The sequence below is a fragment of the Triplophysa dalaica genome, chromosome 12, assembly GCF_015846415.1.
Source record: "Triplophysa dalaica isolate WHDGS20190420 chromosome 12, ASM1584641v1, whole genome shotgun sequence".
NCBI lineage: Eukaryota > Metazoa > Chordata > Actinopteri > Cypriniformes > Nemacheilidae > Triplophysa > Triplophysa dalaica.
This window is the reverse complement of record NC_079553.1, coordinates 13,277,879-13,296,815: the sequence shown is the minus strand read 5'-3', so window position 1 is coordinate 13,296,815 and position 18,937 is coordinate 13,277,879. Positions and strand designations below refer to the sequence as shown.

At 40.4% G+C, this 18,937-nt stretch overlaps 1 protein-coding gene across 2 annotated transcripts in view; it reads left to right on the top strand.

Annotated features, from left to right (window-relative positions):
- The first annotated feature begins 7,162 nt into the window (after nt 1-7,162).
- Nucleotides 7,163-18,937, top strand: part of adcy2a (adenylate cyclase 2a) — a 108,664-nt gene continuing 96,889 nt past the window's right edge. The window contains exons 1-2 of one of the 2 annotated variants that reach the window (XM_056761817.1): nt 7,163-7,323; nt 8,234-8,336. Coding sequence is in view for 1 of the 2 variants with exons in the window: in XM_056761816.1 (XP_056617794.1) it covers nt 15,682-16,041 (360 nt within the window). In the remaining variant the exon portion in view is untranslated. Of the gene's footprint in view, nt 7,324-8,233; nt 8,337-13,753; nt 14,703-15,654; nt 16,042-18,937 lie in introns of those variants that run through there. The other variant, XM_056761816.1, reaches the window with a different exon arrangement.

Sequence of the window (18,937 nt, the reverse complement as noted above, 5' to 3'; positions counted from 1 at the left end):
ATTCTGAGTATGGGTGTATCATACAATAAGGTTGTCACTTCTGTGATAAGGCTCTTGTACATGTTGCTTCAGGGAACAATATCCCACAGAGTTTTTAAAAGCATTGCTGCAGTTTATCTAAAAGAAATGACATACTGAGTTGGTTCCTTTATAATCTTCCATCTTAAGCTACATTCATTTGCTGTATTCCCATACAAAAACCATCTGAGGCACACAGAATAGGCTGTTATAATTTAAGACAATGGCTACTGCCCGTCAGCCTCTCCACCCACCTGTTTCAATAAGCTTCATGCTCTATTCTTAAGGGAATGGGAGTATTTTACTTTCTTATTTCTGATAACTCCCAAAACAGCATTGCTGTAATAGGCCATATGTCTGTGACTTTGCCAGTTTAATCATGACTAATAAAAACGCAATCTATGCACCTTCAGCGCAATATAAAACCTCTCTCTGGACCTCCTACTCCTCGGACTCCAAACTAAACATAGATCTGAAAGTTACATAACACTTAAGCAAAGCTGCAGGTCCAGAGGAAACCAATGTCTCTGGGCATAAAAAGGCTCTGTTCCACCTTTAGTCTGTTATATAAACACCAAATCTGACTGTAGATTTACTGTAGATTATTAAAAAAAAACATTGCTCATTCACCCTTGCTCTCCCTATGTGTTAGAAGCACATGGAACAAAGCATGTCTCAGATAATCCATATGGGATTAATAGCCCCGATTTCAAAGTCAAAAATCAGTCTGGTTTCCGTCAGCGTCATAGCACAGAGACAGTGCTCATAAAGATAACTAATGATATTCGATTGAATTCTGATTCAGGCAAAATATCAGTTCTGGTTTTACTAGATCTCAGTGCTGCTTTTGACACGGTAGATCACACCATACTCCTACATAGGCTGGAAAACTGGGTATAGGGTTTTCTGGGTTGGTACTTAAATGGTTTGGGTCATACCTTAAAGGGAGAGGTTACTATGTGAACATAGGCAACCATAAATCTGACTGGATACCCATGAATTGTGTTCCACAGGGCTCAATTCTTGCTCCGCTCCTCTTCAATTTGTATATGCTCCCACTTGGCCAAATAATGAAAAAGTACCAAATTGCCTACCACAGCTATGCAGATGACACTCAAATCTACCTATCCCTCTCACCCAATGACTACAGGCCTCTTGACTCTCTTTGCCAATGCATTGATGAAATTAACAGCTGGATGTGTCAAAACTTCCTTCAATTAAATAAAAACAAAACTGAAGTCATTGTTTTTGGTTGACTTAAGAGGTCTAAAGACACAAAGCAAGGTAAAAAAATCTTGGGGTCATTGTGGAGTCTGACCTTAGTTTCAGCAGTCATGTCAAAGCAATGAGCAAATCAGCCTACTACCATCTCAGAAACATAGCCAGAATCAGATGTTTTGTCTCAAGCCAAGATTTAGAGAAACTAGTCCATGCTTTCACCAGCAGGGTGGATTTCTGTACTGGACTCCTTACAGGTCTTCCCAAAAAGACCATCAGACAGCTGCAGCTCATACAGAATGCTGCTGCCAGGATTCTGACCAGAACCAAAAAATCTGAGCATATCACTCCAATCCTCAGGTCCTTACACTGGTCACCAGTTACTTTTAGAATCAACTTCAAAGTATTATTAATTGTCTATAAATCACTTAATGGTCTAGGACCTAAATACATCTCAGATATGCTCATTGAATATAAACCAAGCAGACTCAGATCATCAGGATCAAGTCAGTTAGAGATAACAAGGGTTCATTCAAAACAGGGCGAGTCAGCGTTTAGCCATTACGACACCCGTAGCTGGAATCTGCTTCCAGAAGATATCAGACATTCACCAACAGTAGCTACTTTTAAATCCAGAATAAAAACACACTTGTTTAGCTGTGCATTAACAACCTGAGCACTGTGCTGGTTCACATCAACTGCACTTCTATTTCTAATTTATTTTTATTTTGCTCTTATTCTTTTTATTTTAATCAATTTTATTGCTGTTTTGTTTTTTCTTAAAATCTAAAGTATTTGTGATCTTGAATCATTGGCATTTTAAAGATACGTTTATTTCTTTCTGTCAATCATTTTATGTAAAGCACTTTGAATTGCCCTTGTGTATGAAATGTGCTATATAAATAAACTTGCCTTGCCTGCCTAATTTAGTTTATTTGGTGTTTTTTTTTATTTTGCCAACGAAATACACTCAAAATAAAACCGCCGGGAGGGAAGGTTTGTAACCATTGTGCAATTTTAGGCAAATGTTGCTGAATTATTTGATATTGTCATATGTGTTTCATAGGCCCTGTTTACACTTGGTATTGAGATGCGTTTTGGTCAATCGGATCACAAGTAAATACAGGTGTAAACAGGGTGAGAAATGTTTTGAGCTTTTCCTCTTTCAACCACTTCTAGAGTAGTTGAAAACGCATATGACCGGATTGTGTTTGTAGTGTAGATGCTCATGCGATCGAATGCGTACGAGCAGGCACATAAGCCTGCCTATGCCTACTGAAATAATGCATAAACAAGAGAAGTGCGCTGGCCAGACAGGATTTAAACTTTACCGGCTAAATACCTAAAAGGTTGGTTTTAACACAAAAAATTCAGTACGGTTTCGCGGCTCCTAGAGCAGAAATAAAAACTGCTGCTTCGTTATTTTCTTCTGTCATCTCTGACTGCGTTCGTGTTTAAATTGCGTACGCTTATTTCAATCAAAAGATCTGAAAAGGCTGAAGAATTTATTCGCCCAAATGGACAAAAGAGATAAGTTGTAAGCTGGCATTTGTCTCATTTGTCCACTTCTGATCCGATCAAAACGCATCTTAATACCAGGTAAAAATAGAGCCATAATCACTATTATATAACTATCACGTTGTTTGACAACACTGGTATATAACTCCCCAACAGAAGTGGATTGAATATTTTTTTTAAGATCAGTAAACTGCTACCATTGTGACATATAATGATATGTATGTGAGATGTCGGTTTAATTTTAATTTTAAGTTTAAAGAACAGATTCGAAAACCTTTTCAATACTGTCTTGTGTCGCACTTTACATGCTGTTTCACTCACAAACTGTACACTCACAAATAGTACGCTATTCAGAGTTCAAAATAAAACTTACAAGTGGTTGTGTGAATATAGCTTTAGATGTGCCCTTTTGTGATGTGGGAAACAAAAATAATTAAATAAATAATTCTTTTCTTTAAAAGCTCCCATCTCCTGTCCGACCTTCGTTCTGCAGAGGGTAACCTGAATGAATCTCAATAGACAGTCTACTGATCACCTCCATCTGGCTGAGAGATGTTATTGTGTTTGTTCTCAATGCTAGACGCACATTATTCTCTCTGCATGACGGGTTATTTTGCACAAGGACTCTCTCAGACAAGTGATTCTCAGTGGAGAGAATGGAGAGAAACACATTAGTGGAGAGAAGCTGAGATGTCAGATTTCGGATGCTTGAAAATGGATCATGTATCTAGGCAAACTTTATTTTGGAGGGCCCTCACAGCACCCCCATCCCCTCCAACTTTTGGAATAAATAATATATTTATTACTTTATTACTGTGAAAATTTAATAAGTTATTGATATTATTAAGGAGTCTGTTTCAATTTGAAATTGCTCTAAATAAAATTTTCGGCCAGTTGGGATTACGTATTTTTATAGTTTTAAAAATGTGTAAAAATAAAAATCTTTTCTGCAGACAAACAACGCCAAAGACTGTAAAAGATATATACGGGGACATGCATAGCGCGACTCGAGCTGCATGTGGGGACAGGTGGCAACACTCAAGTAGACTGTTGCGCATAGAGATTGATAATCGACGTCATGCAGCGTTCAATGTTGCGCCATCTTGGGAGGATGGCTGCTAGTTCTAGTTCAATGCAGTGTTTTGTTTTTCTTGTTTGATTAGGAAATATAACTATGGTAGGTCGGTCTTGATGTGTTAAAAACTGCACTAGCATTACGCAGAATCGTTCAGGAAAAGCCCAAAGTTCTTTCAATTTCGATTTCTCCATATATCAAACAAAACAATTTAACGGTATGTATCTGTAGTAGAGTAGGCGGGGCGAGACCGTGGTTCGAGTCCGGTGAGTAATTGTGAATTAGCGCCAGCTGTGCGCACACCGGGCTCGAATCACGTAGGAGATGGGAGCATAAAAGGAACGAGCGACCGGACCGTCGAAGAGAGAGGACCGGGCCCGAACTTGTTTTACGTTTGTATTTATATTGGTATTTATGTTTATGTTTTGTTCGCCGGCGGTCGTCCTTGAGGGGCCGCCGGCTGTTATTATTTATATTAAAAGTTGTTTAATGTTTTCCGGTTCCCGACTCCTTCCTTCCATTTTATTGAGATGTGTTACAGTGGTGCCGAAACCCGGGAGGAAGGAGAGACATGCTGTCGGAGAGTCCTCGCCGCCGAGTGGCCTCGCGGTGCCGGAGAGTTCGGGCAGCGCGGACGAAGGGCGTCCGCCAGTGGCTGCCCGAAGCGGTGGCTCTGGGGAAACGGAAGTGCACAGTGCGGCCACCGTCAAAACTTCGGTGGAACGGCGACCTTTGCTGCCGCGCCCCTGGGTCGAGGTGGGGTGGCTTTCGTCCGAGTGGGAGCGGGGGGGTTGCCGCCGTCCGCCAGAGGCCGGAGCCTGTGTCCGTCCCCCGAGGGGGAGGAGCAGGGGGCGGAAGTGCCGGGTGAGCCACCGCCTGCCAGAGGCCGGAGCCTGCGTCCGTCCGCCCAAGGGGGAGGAACAGGGGACGGGGAACCCGCCCCGACTCCCGGATAAAGGAGGAGCCACCGCCGGCCGCCAGGGGGCGGACGGTCGAGCCGTCTACCAAAGCCCCAGGGCCACCGCAAGGCACCGCGAAGGAGAGTACTCCGGCTGGTTGAGGAACGAGCGGCAGCATGTCGGGGAACCGGATTTTTTTTTTCCTCTCTCCCCTCTCTCTTTCCGGTCGCTCCGAGGGCTCCCGTCTCCGTTGTCTCGTCTCGTCGCTGCATACCCCCCACCCCACCCCCCCCCGAGGGAGGGGGGGGGAGCTTGCACAGTCGCGGGGGTACCCCCCGGCCTGTGAGGGGTGATGGGGGTATGTAGTAGAGTAGGCGGGGCGAGACCGTGGTTCGAGTCCGGTGAGTAATTGTGAATTAGCGCCAGCTGTGCGCACACCGGGCTCGAATCACGTAGGAGATGGGAGCATAAAAGGAACGAGCGACCGGACCGTCGAAGAGAGAGGACCGGGCCCGAACTTGTTTTACGTTTGTATTTATATTGGTATTTATGTTTATGTTTTGTTCGCCGGCGGTCGTCCGTGAGGGGCCGCCGGCTGTTATTATTTATATTAAAAGTTGTTTAATGTTTTCCGGTTCCCGACTCCTTCCTTCCATTTTATTGAGATGTGTTACAGTATCAAAACAACAACAGCAGTGGAGTATTATCCTCCCAAGATGGCGGCACCATTGCGACATATAGCGTGTCGACAGCTTCACATTGTCTATACGCCTTCGAAACACTGCTGGTTGCAGTAGTTTGATGTTATGTGCGTCGAAGTTGGAGACACGTTACAGTTATGGAGGCACCACCTCCAAGTCTGAGGCCCAAACTGCCTGCTCTGACTACTCTGCCCTGGGTCCGAGTCTATCCAGTGCCTCAGAGATGACGTATTTTTGTAGGCCAACCCGGAAGAAAGCTTTTTTCCCACAGACTTTTGGAAGATCCCCAAAAATAGGCTCTGTGATTAACAAAAGGTTTATGATGTTCACACATTTTGTCTATCAAGATAACCTTTACAAATGAAAACCACATTTGTTACTTTTGAAGCAGAAAAAAACCTATAGACTTTTGAACACAAACAACCTATAGACTTTGGAGCGATGGAACCGGAAGTCCTAAAATGCTAACTCACTTGCGGGCTTTGTATAAAAAATACGTCATCTCTGAGCCTCGCTATTTTTGCACAGCAGGGCTCTAGAGTCATTGGTCGCACCCATTTTAATAGTAATTATGAAGACCCTGCATATAGACCTTGATGAATCGTTCTGTTAATTTGTCAATCTGTTCTTTAAAATAGTCGGCTATAGACCGCTTCACATTTGAGCTTTAACACTTGCGAGCCCAATAAATCCAAAATATGCAAAGAATCTTTGATGGCAATCTTTGTTGGCAATGAAATTATCTGACACAAATAAGACAAATGTCATTCCTTACAATCCTACTTTATTGACTTCTTTGCAAAAAGCTGTAATTTTGCCACTGGACTTCTTTATTTTTACCAAATCAGATTAAAGTGTAAGTAACATTAGATCATGAAATTACATTTCCTGCAGTGTGTTATGTTGCCGTGTTTGAAAGAAAGTAGTCTGCCAAATTGGAAGTCCGAAGGTGAATTAATGACAAAGTTATTGGCTTGTAAAACTATACCTTATTTAACTTATTTAAACAACCAAAGGAACAACTTCTGAGGAAACGATTGTTACAATTCATTTTTCAAACAAAGGAGTATAACCCCAGGGTTATACTGTGCGTGTGTCATTTCACCGAAGATTGCTTCAAATATATTTAAAATATATTCAAAAATATATTCAAATATATCCTGTGTTTACCTGTAAACCGTAATCCAGTAATGATGAAAGGCGTTCCATTTGCGACATATGATGAACGCGTTTGACCAATCACAGCAGACTACGCCATCTGACCAATCACATGACACTAGGCTAGCGGATAGGAGGGGATTAAACGGATGAATTGCTGAACGAATCATTTGAGAGTCAGTCAAGAAGTAAGGTAAAGAATAACTGCCTATTATTACGACATACAAGTGTTTTTACTCTTTCTATGTACATAAACTTGTTGTTGGACACTCCATAAACCAAAGTAGGACCTTAAAAATGCAATGGAACTTACTATTGTATAAGTTTAGCTAGCTCAAAACTCAAAAGTAACTCAGAACTAAATTATTATACTGTATACTGTATGTACTTTACTTCACATTGTCATAAATAAACTTTTAATACTTAATCATACAAACCACTCTTGTGTTTTGAGTGACTGATTTAATCGGTTCAGTGACAGTCTCGTAGTTTCATTGTTTGACATAGGAGTTGTTTAAACAATGAATCGGTTCAAATGAGTCATAACGTCGCGAATCTGACTTTGACGCGTTGTTGGTTTTTTACAGCTGTTATTAAATAGCACACGATAGAAGTTAACACGGAAAACACTCAACTGGATATGATTTTTCCTTTATGTCAGCTGCATGTCCGGAACACTTTTCAGGGAAGAAAGGCAACAAGTTTTTGAGCACATTCACATCTAGATGCAATTCAGGTAAGAATATTCTCTGAATGCGCCACGTGAAACATCCGACCTTGATTTTGACCGACGTGTTCGACTTCTTTAAGAGCTGCACAGAACGACCTGACTATTCCCTGAGAGCATTTTAAAACCATATGGAGCAGTCTGTCCCGCGACAACGAATGAAGTCAAACATATACTTTAGTGTAGAGACAGAGGTAGTGCACGAGCTATCTCGCCGCTCTTTCCTGCACTTACAACAATCGCGTCATTCACTACTTTCAGTACATAAATTACATTAATTGTTCAAATAAATCGTTTTACGCTCTCGCACCACTGCGACTTGACCTCGCATGATTTCCTATTTGCGAGCATTTTTGTCGCAGTCTAGAGACCTGAACAGCCGAACGTGAAATATCAAAATGTCACGTGGCTTTAAATAAAAGTTACAAATGTTAATGAACACGTCTTTTTATATTTTAATCATTTCTGTTCTGTTCTTTCTGATAAAGACAGAGATTTTCAGAATAGAAATTAAAATATTAATGAATGCATCATTAATCTCTCATAATTAGTCTATCAGCTGTGTAGGGTTGGTCATTTCAGAAATGTAATGAGAGAATTGCATACTAACATGATTAGTACATTCCACAAGAACATTAAATTAATCAAATATTTTTTTGAGCATTAGATTTAGAGGTTGTACGCAGCTTTGACCAACTCATGGTCAATATCCTTAAACCACAACAATCATGGCATTGTGAAGTATGTTCTAGCTTTAAATAAAAGGCACAGAATCTAGGTCATATTTTCAGTCTCACCTATCAAGGTCAGAGGAAAGCTATGATTGACCAAAAATTTATAAAACCATGCATTTGGATTGTATTTACTATTTTCTTTGTATATTCTATCTTTTAAATTGCGTGAAATATTCATCTTTCAGCAGTGTGAGGATCCACAGCTAAGAAAGATTAATGGCATTTCCAAAGAAGCTCCACCTACTGCTCACAGATGAACTGTGACAATGAAGACTGAACATCAAGCAGGTATTTAGAAAAAAAAAACTGAACCAAGCAGAATTTTATTCTTTAAGGTACAGTTTGTAAGAATTCTTTTCAGCAGAGTACTTACAATATCTCAAATGTTTCCATCTGCTTAAAACTGCGGAGTGTTATCACACCATCGAATTGGACAATTAATGTTACATCTGTGACTAACAATTTAGTTTTAAACCTTACCTTACTCTGGTCTAATTCATTACAATGAAATAAAATGATTTCATCAAACACAACATTTATAAAACTTTATTACTTTACCTCTTCTGCTAACATGATTTCTCGTTCCCCTCTGATTGATGTATCAGCGGTACCATCAACGGTGGAATTGAAGACAACATATCCCATCATTCCACGCTTCTACACAGCGTCATCAAGCTAGGCGACTGTTGTTGTTTTGATCATGCGCCATCTAGCGGCGATTTCTACAAACTGTACCTTTAAGATTGTAAATATTTGACTCTAATTTGGTAAAATGGTAAATGCTTTCTTGTTTGTAAGTCACTTTGGAAAAAGCAACTGCTAAATGGGTGAATCTACACACTCATTTTTTAGAAATGACATCAACATATCTTGTTCATTCTTTGTGTCTGAAGAGCTGTCTATTTTTTTATAATGATTGTAATCCATAGAGTACAGGCCCTAATCCATTTTTAGTCTAAACTCACTTGTGGAGCAACCTAGTTGGACTCTGGGTTAAGAGAGATTTGGAAATGCTGCATGCATATATAAAAGAAAATATATTTTAGTATTAAAAACTTTTCCATCAGAAATTTGCAATACTGTTTGGGACAAAAAAAATCAGACCGACCCTTTAATACCCACAGCAGATTATCCCTATATGTACAAACTTGCTGTTGTCTTGTCTGATTGATACATATACACTCACCAAAAGGATTATTAGGAACACCATACTAATACTGTGTTTGACCCCCTTTCGCCTTCAGAACTGCCTTAATTCTACGTGGCATTGATTCAACAAGGTGCTGAAAGCATTCTTTAGAAATGTTGGCCCATATTGATAGGATAGCATCTTAAAGTTGATGGAGATTTGTGGGATGCACGAAGCTCCTGTTCCACCACATCCCAAAGATGCTCTATTGGGTTGAGATCTGTTGACTGTGGGGGCCAATTTAGTACAGTGAACTCATTGTCATGTTCAAGAAACCAATTTGAAATGATTCAAGCTTTGTGATTCAAGCTTTGATTCAAGTAGCCATCAGCGGATGGGTACATGGTGGTCATAAAGGGATGGACATCGTCAGAAACAATGCTCAGGTAGGCCGTGGCATTTAAACGATATCCAATTGGCACTAAGGGGCCTAAAGTATGCCAAGAAAACATCCCCCGCAACATTACACCACCATCATAATTGCATTAATGAGAAATTGAACAGGTGTTCCTAATAATCCTTTAGGTGAGTGTAGATTATTGCACTTTGATTTGTCATATCTGTTCAAGGGGTCAAATGATATGGGTAAAACAAGTATTATCGTTTGTTTTAGATGCAATGCAATGTGTACACACGATTTAAGGTTAAAAAATGCAGTATTTTCCTCATACCGTTCATGTTTGCATCTCCTCTTTGCTCCGCCTCTCTGAGACGTGCAGATTGTTTACAAAGCTCATTGCTATGATTGGCCAGTTCACCAGTGCATAGTGATTGGTCGAATACTGCAAGCGTATGCCGGAAATCTGACATCTCTTACCATATTTGGAACATCATGTTCCAAATTTCAGGCAATTTACGTGTCTAATACATGCATGGGCAACTTATAACACACCAAAGACACAGAAAAACATCTATTCATGCCATATTACCCCTTTTCAGAAGACAGGACAATCAATATTAGATTTCAAACTAAAAGCAAGCGTTTGTTGATTGTTTTATGTCACAGACTACACCAGAGGTCGTCAACTACTTTTATTAAGGGGACAGATTCGAAAGTATAAATAGAATCGCTTTTTTTACCATATCATAATTTCTTCTGTTATTTTGTAGTTGTGTTATTTGTTGCATTCTGGTCCTTTTATACAGTTTTTGTTTATTGCTATTACTTCGGTCATAAATACAAACATGCACACAACTATTGTATTCTGTATTTGTGCCTTTTCATAATGTTTAATTAAATGGGATATTGTCTCTTTAATTGTAGTTCATATTCCTTAATGCGTTAGTTTACCCAAAAATTCAATAGCTGTTAATTTACACAGTTAAAAAGCAAATACATTCAGCACAAAAGTAATCCCTGCCCCTTGTGACGTTAATCTGGCTAATAAAGCTAATCAATTGGTCTGTGCAAGAAACTGAACACTATTATCGCATTTTAGGGTGCAATCACATACATGTACCCCACTAACTTAAAAGGGCACTCAGATCCTTTGTCGTGCAAGTTCTGGAGGGTAATGAACAGCAGTTCTTTTGTCAATATAGCCGTTTAAATCATGCATAATGAATGTAGTAATAAAAACAACACAGTTTGTCCCTTATTTCTGAGACAACAGTTCACGTGGTGTACCCTTCATCTGGTTACTTTCAAGGGCACGCGGCGCGTTTTGGAACATGACCTATTGCGTGCGAAGACCGATTGCCTGTGGCTGTGGATTGCAGGTTCTAACGTTGTAAATAACATTATGCTTCTTGGACAGACCGATCGAAATCCTTTCTAAGACATCAATATATCGTTATTAGCCGCAGGAATTACGTTTGAATTGAATGTAGCAGGCTTTTGGACTTTTAAAGATGTGGTGTCTCAGGGCATGCATTTCTTTAAGCACACCATTCTTTAAGTCTCTCCACTTATTTGAAATGTTAAGGCGGGCAGTTGACTAGCCCTGCTCTACACTATACAGAACCCTTTCTTATGTCCACTGTATACCAGAATACTATATGTAGCTTTTTTGGTTTGGACTCCATTTTTGCTTTGTATCTAAATTTGGTTTTCAACAGGTCGACCGGGGAAGTCTGGGCTTCTTGTGTAAATTTCTGCTAGCGGAACAGGATCTATGACCCTATAATAATTCATGGCCGTGTTTGTCGTGACTTTAGCATTACAGTCTGGTTGTTTTTTGTCAGGACATAAAATCATACAAATATTTGATTATACCAAAATGTTATTTTAACTTTGTATATTGAGTCTGTTATTACTGGCAAGCTAAATTTGGAAACTTGGCAAAGGATAATTAGTCCATGTGAACTTTTGCATGAGTCATATGGTCTCATTAACATATTCCAAGTGATCTTAAAAGACAGCACCAAGCATATGGCACATTCTACTATATTAACATAATGTGGCCAATTAGGACAAAATGATGTGTTTTTAATAAGAATATTTTGTGTTCCAGCTATTGATTCGCATTTGAAACTACTGTGATTATATAACACCTGCCGAGTGATACAGAAGTCTGAATTCTAAATCAACAAAGCTGCCGGAGTTCAGTTGAGTGTATTTATCTCTGTAAGCCTGCGAGGGTATGAACTTCAACTGATTAGACATGATAGGGGAGTATAAGCATCCTCCTTTCTAATCTGGAGTCTTGGCAGTGGTATTTACTTGGCAAAGCCTAGGGTTCCCTCACAGAGACAGCTACGTGTTAGCAAAGTTTAGGAGAAGATTCATGGTCACAGACTGAAGAGCAGTTAGTCACTTATTTGCAGAGATTGGCTGCTTCCTATATGAGAATCCAGCAACATTTTAAATAGGACTTTCGTGACTCAGCAAAAAGCATGATAAATCAAAAATGATTTGTTCTGAACAACAGGAACCTGGAACGGCTCATGTTCTATAGTTGTGTTGGATATTTATGATATTTGTGTGTTTGTTTACAGACTCCCCATGTTGTCTATCGAGGTCAGTGTTTTCAATTATTTGCCCCTTGTCTGTTTGGTAATATCTGTGTGAAGTGCGCAAACCCATTGGTCATCAAGCCAATGTTACACAAATGAACCCATAAAGGGTTGTCGTAACAGAGGCTCAGATTTGAAAAGCCTGACATTCCTTGACTGAAATACAAACTGCTGTAACACTGCTCCTTGGTTACAAACATTACTCAACGCTTAGAAATGCAAGCCAATAGCTGACAAGTTAACATTTAGTCGCTTGTTAACATTAAAGTTTTCCCGTATCTAACATGCACCCTCCTGTTGGAAGACCACATGGTGTTTCTTCTTTTAAACTCTTTAACCTTGTAATGTGAAAACAATGCGTTGATGTGTTTTCGGAGTGGGTTAATAAGGTATCCCAGGTGCCCTGTCTTAAAGCAGGAATTAAAATGCAGGCTCATGCTTTCATAGCCTTTAATATGCCAGACGTTTTTGTTTACTCAGAATAGCTGAAAAAGGTAAAAGTCTACAGTTACAGCCTGTAAACGCTTGAATTATTTAGGAAGTATCAAAGTGTGGGTGGTAATTCCTCTCCGAACGGGTACCAAAGGCGTATATTTTCAGCTCATGAATAGTACAGGCAGAATGTTTGTCAGCTTGGTTATGGGCTTCAGTGCTTTAACAGGGGACATGAAAGCAAATGATTAGCACTGATTTGTCCATGCCCAACCATTTGGAGGATCCAGCTGAGTTGGCGTTGATCCTGTTTTTGAGATACTGTGTATAAATGTCAGGTAGTTTCAGCTGAAGAAAACCAATATCGACTGCAACTTCTTCCTGCTTTTTTGTTCCTCCTGTAGTTGCAAAGCACCAGCATCTGACAGTCACCTTCATGGATAAACAAAGCTGGCGGGCTGCAAGCAATCTTGACATTCGGAAGAAAGCAGGATCTTGAAGCTGTCTGGGGAGAGGTGGATGGAGGTGGAGAGGGAGGGAGGGGGTAAGAAAACGACAAGAGATTTTAATCAATGATGCTGTACGCAGAGTCATAAACCTCTATATCCTACCATATGTTTTCATTCTTGGCCTTTTCGGACTAAACATCCCTTGTTGGATTGAAAACTTTGCACACCTGGCCTATAAATGTTTACATAATTTTTTATGATGATTACATTAGTGAGTCGTTACCATTTTGAGGCCCTTAACAAAGTCAAGAACTGAGGCCCCCCCCACACATGCATACTAACATTTTTTCATTGAATTGAACAACAGTAATTTTTAATGTACTGTATATGGAATTAGTGGGACATAAATAACCTGGATTTATTTTACTTTGAAACGCAAAACAGCACAAAAAATTGTTTACAGTTAGGTATAAGAACAAACATTCTTTGTTTTGGAATCAGGGTTAGGGTTACACAAATATCACATATTTGTGTATCTGTGCCATGGGTGGCACCACTACCCGACAAATTGTTGGGGAAACAATAATAATTCTAACTAAATAGCATGAACACAAATCAAATAAATATTATTGAAATTAATTTTATAAAACTACCTTAAAGGGGGACTATGATCTCATGGAGTTTGCGGACCGGTTCCTGGAGGCTGCTGAGAAGGTGATCTTTGGGGAGGCGGCGGCACCTCAGGGATCCTCTTTTGCCAGCGGGATGAGGAGGCTGAGACTGCTGGACTTCAATGGCGTGATTATGTTCGCCATGAACCGCCGCAGTTCAGGGTCTCAGTCCATCGTAATCTCCCATCTCCATTGACTGCGATCCCTGAGGGCCTCGCAATGCAGATCGGGGTCTTGGGCACCGCCACACCATCCGTCTCACCCCCTGTAATCTTCCCACCACCAGCCAAGGAGTATGCAACCACTTCCCGGTGGCTTTGCACCTCCAACCCCGAGTGGTGGAAGGCGATCGCCTCCCAGTCCCACGCTGGAGGAGGCCCATTACCTGCTCAGCGCCCCTTGCTGGACTTCGCCCGGGATGTCGAGGCCAGGAAGGCGTCCGTTCCAGGGGTAATGGACCGGCCTTCCTGTTGTCCTGGATGGACAACCCTCCACCTTTTCCGAAGCGGGAGGAGATGGTTTATCAGCCGTTCTGTCAGTTGGTGGAACGGCTGCAGCTTTGAGAGGAGCTAGTTAAGGCTCCTCTCCCAGTTGCCATCCGGTCTCCTCTCGTTCCGGTCTGATGTCCGTCCCGGAGCACTGCGTCCTGGGCACGATCACACAGGGTACCTCAGCACCTTCCGTCTCACCCCCTGCTTCCTCTCCCTCACCAGCCAGCCTTCGTGGCAAGCAAGGGAGCAACATTAACGAGGGGAGATTGCAAGCGACGTGGACGGGCAGGTGACAAAAATCAATCCTAATGGGAAACTGGCGGGAAGATGATGGGACAGGTGAAAGAGATGAACACTAATGGGAGCTGACGGAGATACAAGGGGGCTGGCTTAAAGACGCGACGACGGAGAGAGAGCATGGCATTATAGAACCAAAACATGCCATGTCCTTTTTCCATATGAAACACGTGGGTATAACACATGAGGTTTAGGTCCATAACATGGAAATCAATGAGCTCTACTGTTGTTTGGTAACCAATATACTTTAAAATATCTTCTTTTGTGTTCTGCAAAAGAGAAAAGTCATACAGGATTCATACACTTCATCCTGTGATATTATATAATCTCCCTTTAACTAACAAAAGCCACTTCCTTACTGACAATATTCTCGATGAACTAGTGTCATATTTTGTGGGAAAGACAAACACTAGCAATTCATTTCATGAATTATTTGATGTTTTGTGGTATTAGTTGGTTTATTAAAATGATGGTAATGGTAATTATAATCAGTAGATGATCAAAAACAAACTAAAATCATATAAATAATACATGAATAATAATATAATACACTCAAAAAGTGAAACAATTTACAATCAAAAATTGAGTAAATTTAAATAAAAATAAAAATAAGTTTAAGTAACCATTATTTATTTTCACTAAATACTTAAAAACTTAAATAATATGTGTATATTTTAGAGAAATTAACTGTCAAATGATTTTAAATCACTTTATTGAGTAGCCTATAGCTTTTTAATTTTTGGGATATCAATTTAGCCACTGGATTATGTTTTAGCGTGTTATAAAATTCATATTAAAACCATTTTAGTCTTGACTTTTTTCTCAGTGTAAAACATTTTGCATGATGAAACGAATTTGGCTGTGTTCAGTGTTATCTATAATAGCTTTTATTAGTGTAATGTCTTATCTTTTAAGTTCGGAAAACCAACAAAGCCTGGCACATCACCATCTTTGACAGCACTCTCTGTGTCTCTTCCAATCTCTCTCTCACCATCCCTCCTTGCCTCAAGCCCGACCCTCCCTCTCTCCATCTCTCTCTCTCTCTCTCTCTCTCTCTCGCTCCTTCTCACACATACATACTCGCACACACATGCTCTGTTCCTTTCACTCTCATTTTGCCAGTCTGCACTTCAACATGTTGCCTGAGCGATGCTGCGCTCCACAGTGGAAGCCCTCCTGCCGGCGTACCGGCCGCGCGCCACAGCCCGAGCACCAGTTCTCCATCTGAAGGACCTGCACGAGGACCCTCACAAACCCCAGCTGACGCCCACCATACAGGAGGAGTGCTCCGGCTCCATGTGGAGGGAGGCCATGCGTAAGAGGACCTACCTGCTGGAGAGGAGCTCCCGGGCAGGAGAATGCGCTGGTGGCGGGAGACAGAGGTCCCCGGACTGGCTTTACGAGTCGTACTATTGTATGAGCCAGCAGCATCCGCTTATAGTGTTTCTGCTTCTTATTGTGATGGGCGCCTGCCTGGCTCTGCTGGCCGTCTTCTTCGCCTCTGGACTGGTGAGTGTTTGGACACCGGGGGGAAGGTGACGGGGGACGGAATGAAGCAACATGCAGGGAGAGAGAGATCTTTTTATTCTGTGCCGCTCAACTTTTAAGACGGGTGCTTCAAAAGTGTTACAAATTTAAGTCGAAATTGTTTCTTTTTTAGATGATGTTTACTGCATCTGTGATTTTTTTTTTGGTCCAAAACACATCACAGAGGGAGTTTCAGCCAATCAGCTCTGTTTGTTCTGAAGGCAGCAAGCATATGCTTCTGTTTACATTATGCAGTATGTAATCTCTCTTCAAAGCATCATTTCTGTGATTCATGTGAAGCCGTAAAGAAGCAGCGGGGAATAATCAATGTCTGGGAGGAAAAAGGGAACAAGTATATTGGGGAAATCAAGGGACTTAGTCATGGGTAATTAAACAGAGCGAATCAAGCTGAAACTATTAACCTGACAACATTAAAAAGCCGCTCGCATTTTCATATCGTTTGCAGTCTAGCCCAGTTGGAGCAAAACACGAATCCATGTGAATTGAAGCCTTTTGCTTAAGAAGTTCTTTCATAATGCATACGTAATGATGTGTTAACCAGCTAAAGAATGTTGTCTGAGCAATTTAATAAATCAAGTTCATGTTTAATATATTGTGATGCTAATATTGAGATGCAAATTAGGTTTACTTTAATATCGAATGTGTTATATTTTTTACATTTGGCAGATGTCCTTGGGAATTGAACCCCAAAACCTCTTCTTGTTAATGTACAGGAATAAAATGGGTTTAGAAATATAATTCTTCATAAAATCAACAAATATTTTCATCGAATATCTGTTATAATTTTCTCATTGGCACACTGCTTCAAAACCCTTGTTTACGTACTTTTGTGGACCACAAAAAGAGAAGATGGACAGAATGTTAAAACCTGACTGTCACCAATGAAATCACTGTAAATTATGTCAGAATCTATATTTATAGTGGAACCAACACTGTCAAAGAACCCCGTAATTAATCTAATTTTTTACAGATATTCCATGTGAAATGTAAAAAACACAGTAAAAATATTTTACAAGATAACCGCAAAAAACATGTTTATTATTTTTTACGTTTATTTATGGCGCCCCAGAAATTTTTTAGTTTTTAACAAGATTACATTTTTTACAAATTTATGAAAAAACACTAAATTCACAAGAAAAACCGTAAAAACAATTCATGATATATTTATTCTTATATCCTGTAATTTTACTGCAAAAAAAAACTATTATTTTACGGTCGAATATTGAAAGCAAAATATCTGCTGTATGCAGGTAAGACAAATGTAGAGGCTTAATGGGATCAGGGAGCACTGGAGAAACAGAAGCCGCAGTGTTGCTGGCTTTTCTGAATTAAAGTTTTGTGTGGATGTTGCTCGCTCACATGCCGAGACAGTTTACACAGGATTTCCCAGAAGCTCCAAGATATTTCCATCGCCGTCTCTGAAAAAGGCAGAATTAATTCATAAGGACGCAGAAGCAGATCCGCTGCCACCCTGTTTGAGATTTCTGTTTGCTTTTCCTCTCGAGTTTAAGACTAGTAGTTTCAAAAAACTAAAATGTGCAGGGAAATATGAGTAGTGTGCATTTCATCTGATTAAATCAGCTCGGTGCTTTGCTAGGGAGATCAGGGAGAGAATAAATAACATTAACGACGTTTCACAGTATGACATCAACCGCAGCGCTGATACACACAGTTGACGCGTGCGCTATTTTCTCTCTTGTCTTTTGACTGTCTGACTAAATCTTCCATCACATTGGATGTCGAGGCCGCCTTAAGACTTGCCCAACCATCTATGTTATTCCCCTGGTTGCACATTTTGCATTGATTGCGAAAAGATCTCGGAGCACTCTCACACACCCAGGGAATTATTTTATTTGTGTTGTATTTCGAAACCCCGATGATTCTTTCCTCCAGACCTGTTTTCACCCAACCTCTCACCCCGGAAAGCGGCCGCTGGGCAAACGTGCCACCCCGCCTTATTCTTGGCATTCAGTAGCGGGTCGTGCTTGTGGGTTATGGCAACTCTCAATCCTTTCACACTAGATCAGAGGTGTCGGAGCTACTAAAACAGAATCTACATGGATGTTGTGGTATAACCTTCATTCACCTCGAAAGAATCTCTTTGCAATTTTTATCAGGGGTTTTCATATCTGATGTGCTCTGAAAGCCAGGCGCAGTCTATAATGCATGAGTCCTCTGTACTTTTTTCGGGGCTGTTAGTGGTTTTGTGTGTTTTTTATGGAGAGTTCTGCGCTGGATTCTGCTTCAGCTGGGGCGTTTGCAGAGAGAAAACGGGGAAAGGTTACATTTTTGAAACAGCCAAATGAGACATGTCGTTAGAATCACACCATGTCAGCTCATATAATTCCACACGGTATTTTGTAGCTGTGTTTACTGGGGTGGGGTTAAGGGTGGAAATGGGGAGAACTGAGTGCAGGGAGAGAATTTAAAGTTGAAAATGTAGAGGGTTTCGATAAAATTTCATTCAAATACTTGATTGACATAGATAGACAGTGATAGAAATTTGTCTAAAAAAAGTAAAAAAGGCTCAAATAAAAACAATACTGAATGTGGATATACTGAAAATAACCTGTATAAATGCTCTTTTTATTTGGCAATGACAGACAGTAAGGTTTGAGTTATGTTTTTGTTGTGATTGCAGTGGATGTTGTTGATAATGAGGACATGTCTCGCCGTCCTACTTTGTGTCTAATTATGATGCTTTAGGTGACGGGGCTTTTCACAGATGATCTGGGTCTTTAAACACGTACAACATTAGATGCAGCTGATTAGAGATCAGATCAGTTATGATCTCCTGCTTGGAATCTTGTGTGAATTACTGTCTTTTTTTACATTGTTTTGACATTTTGGTGCATTA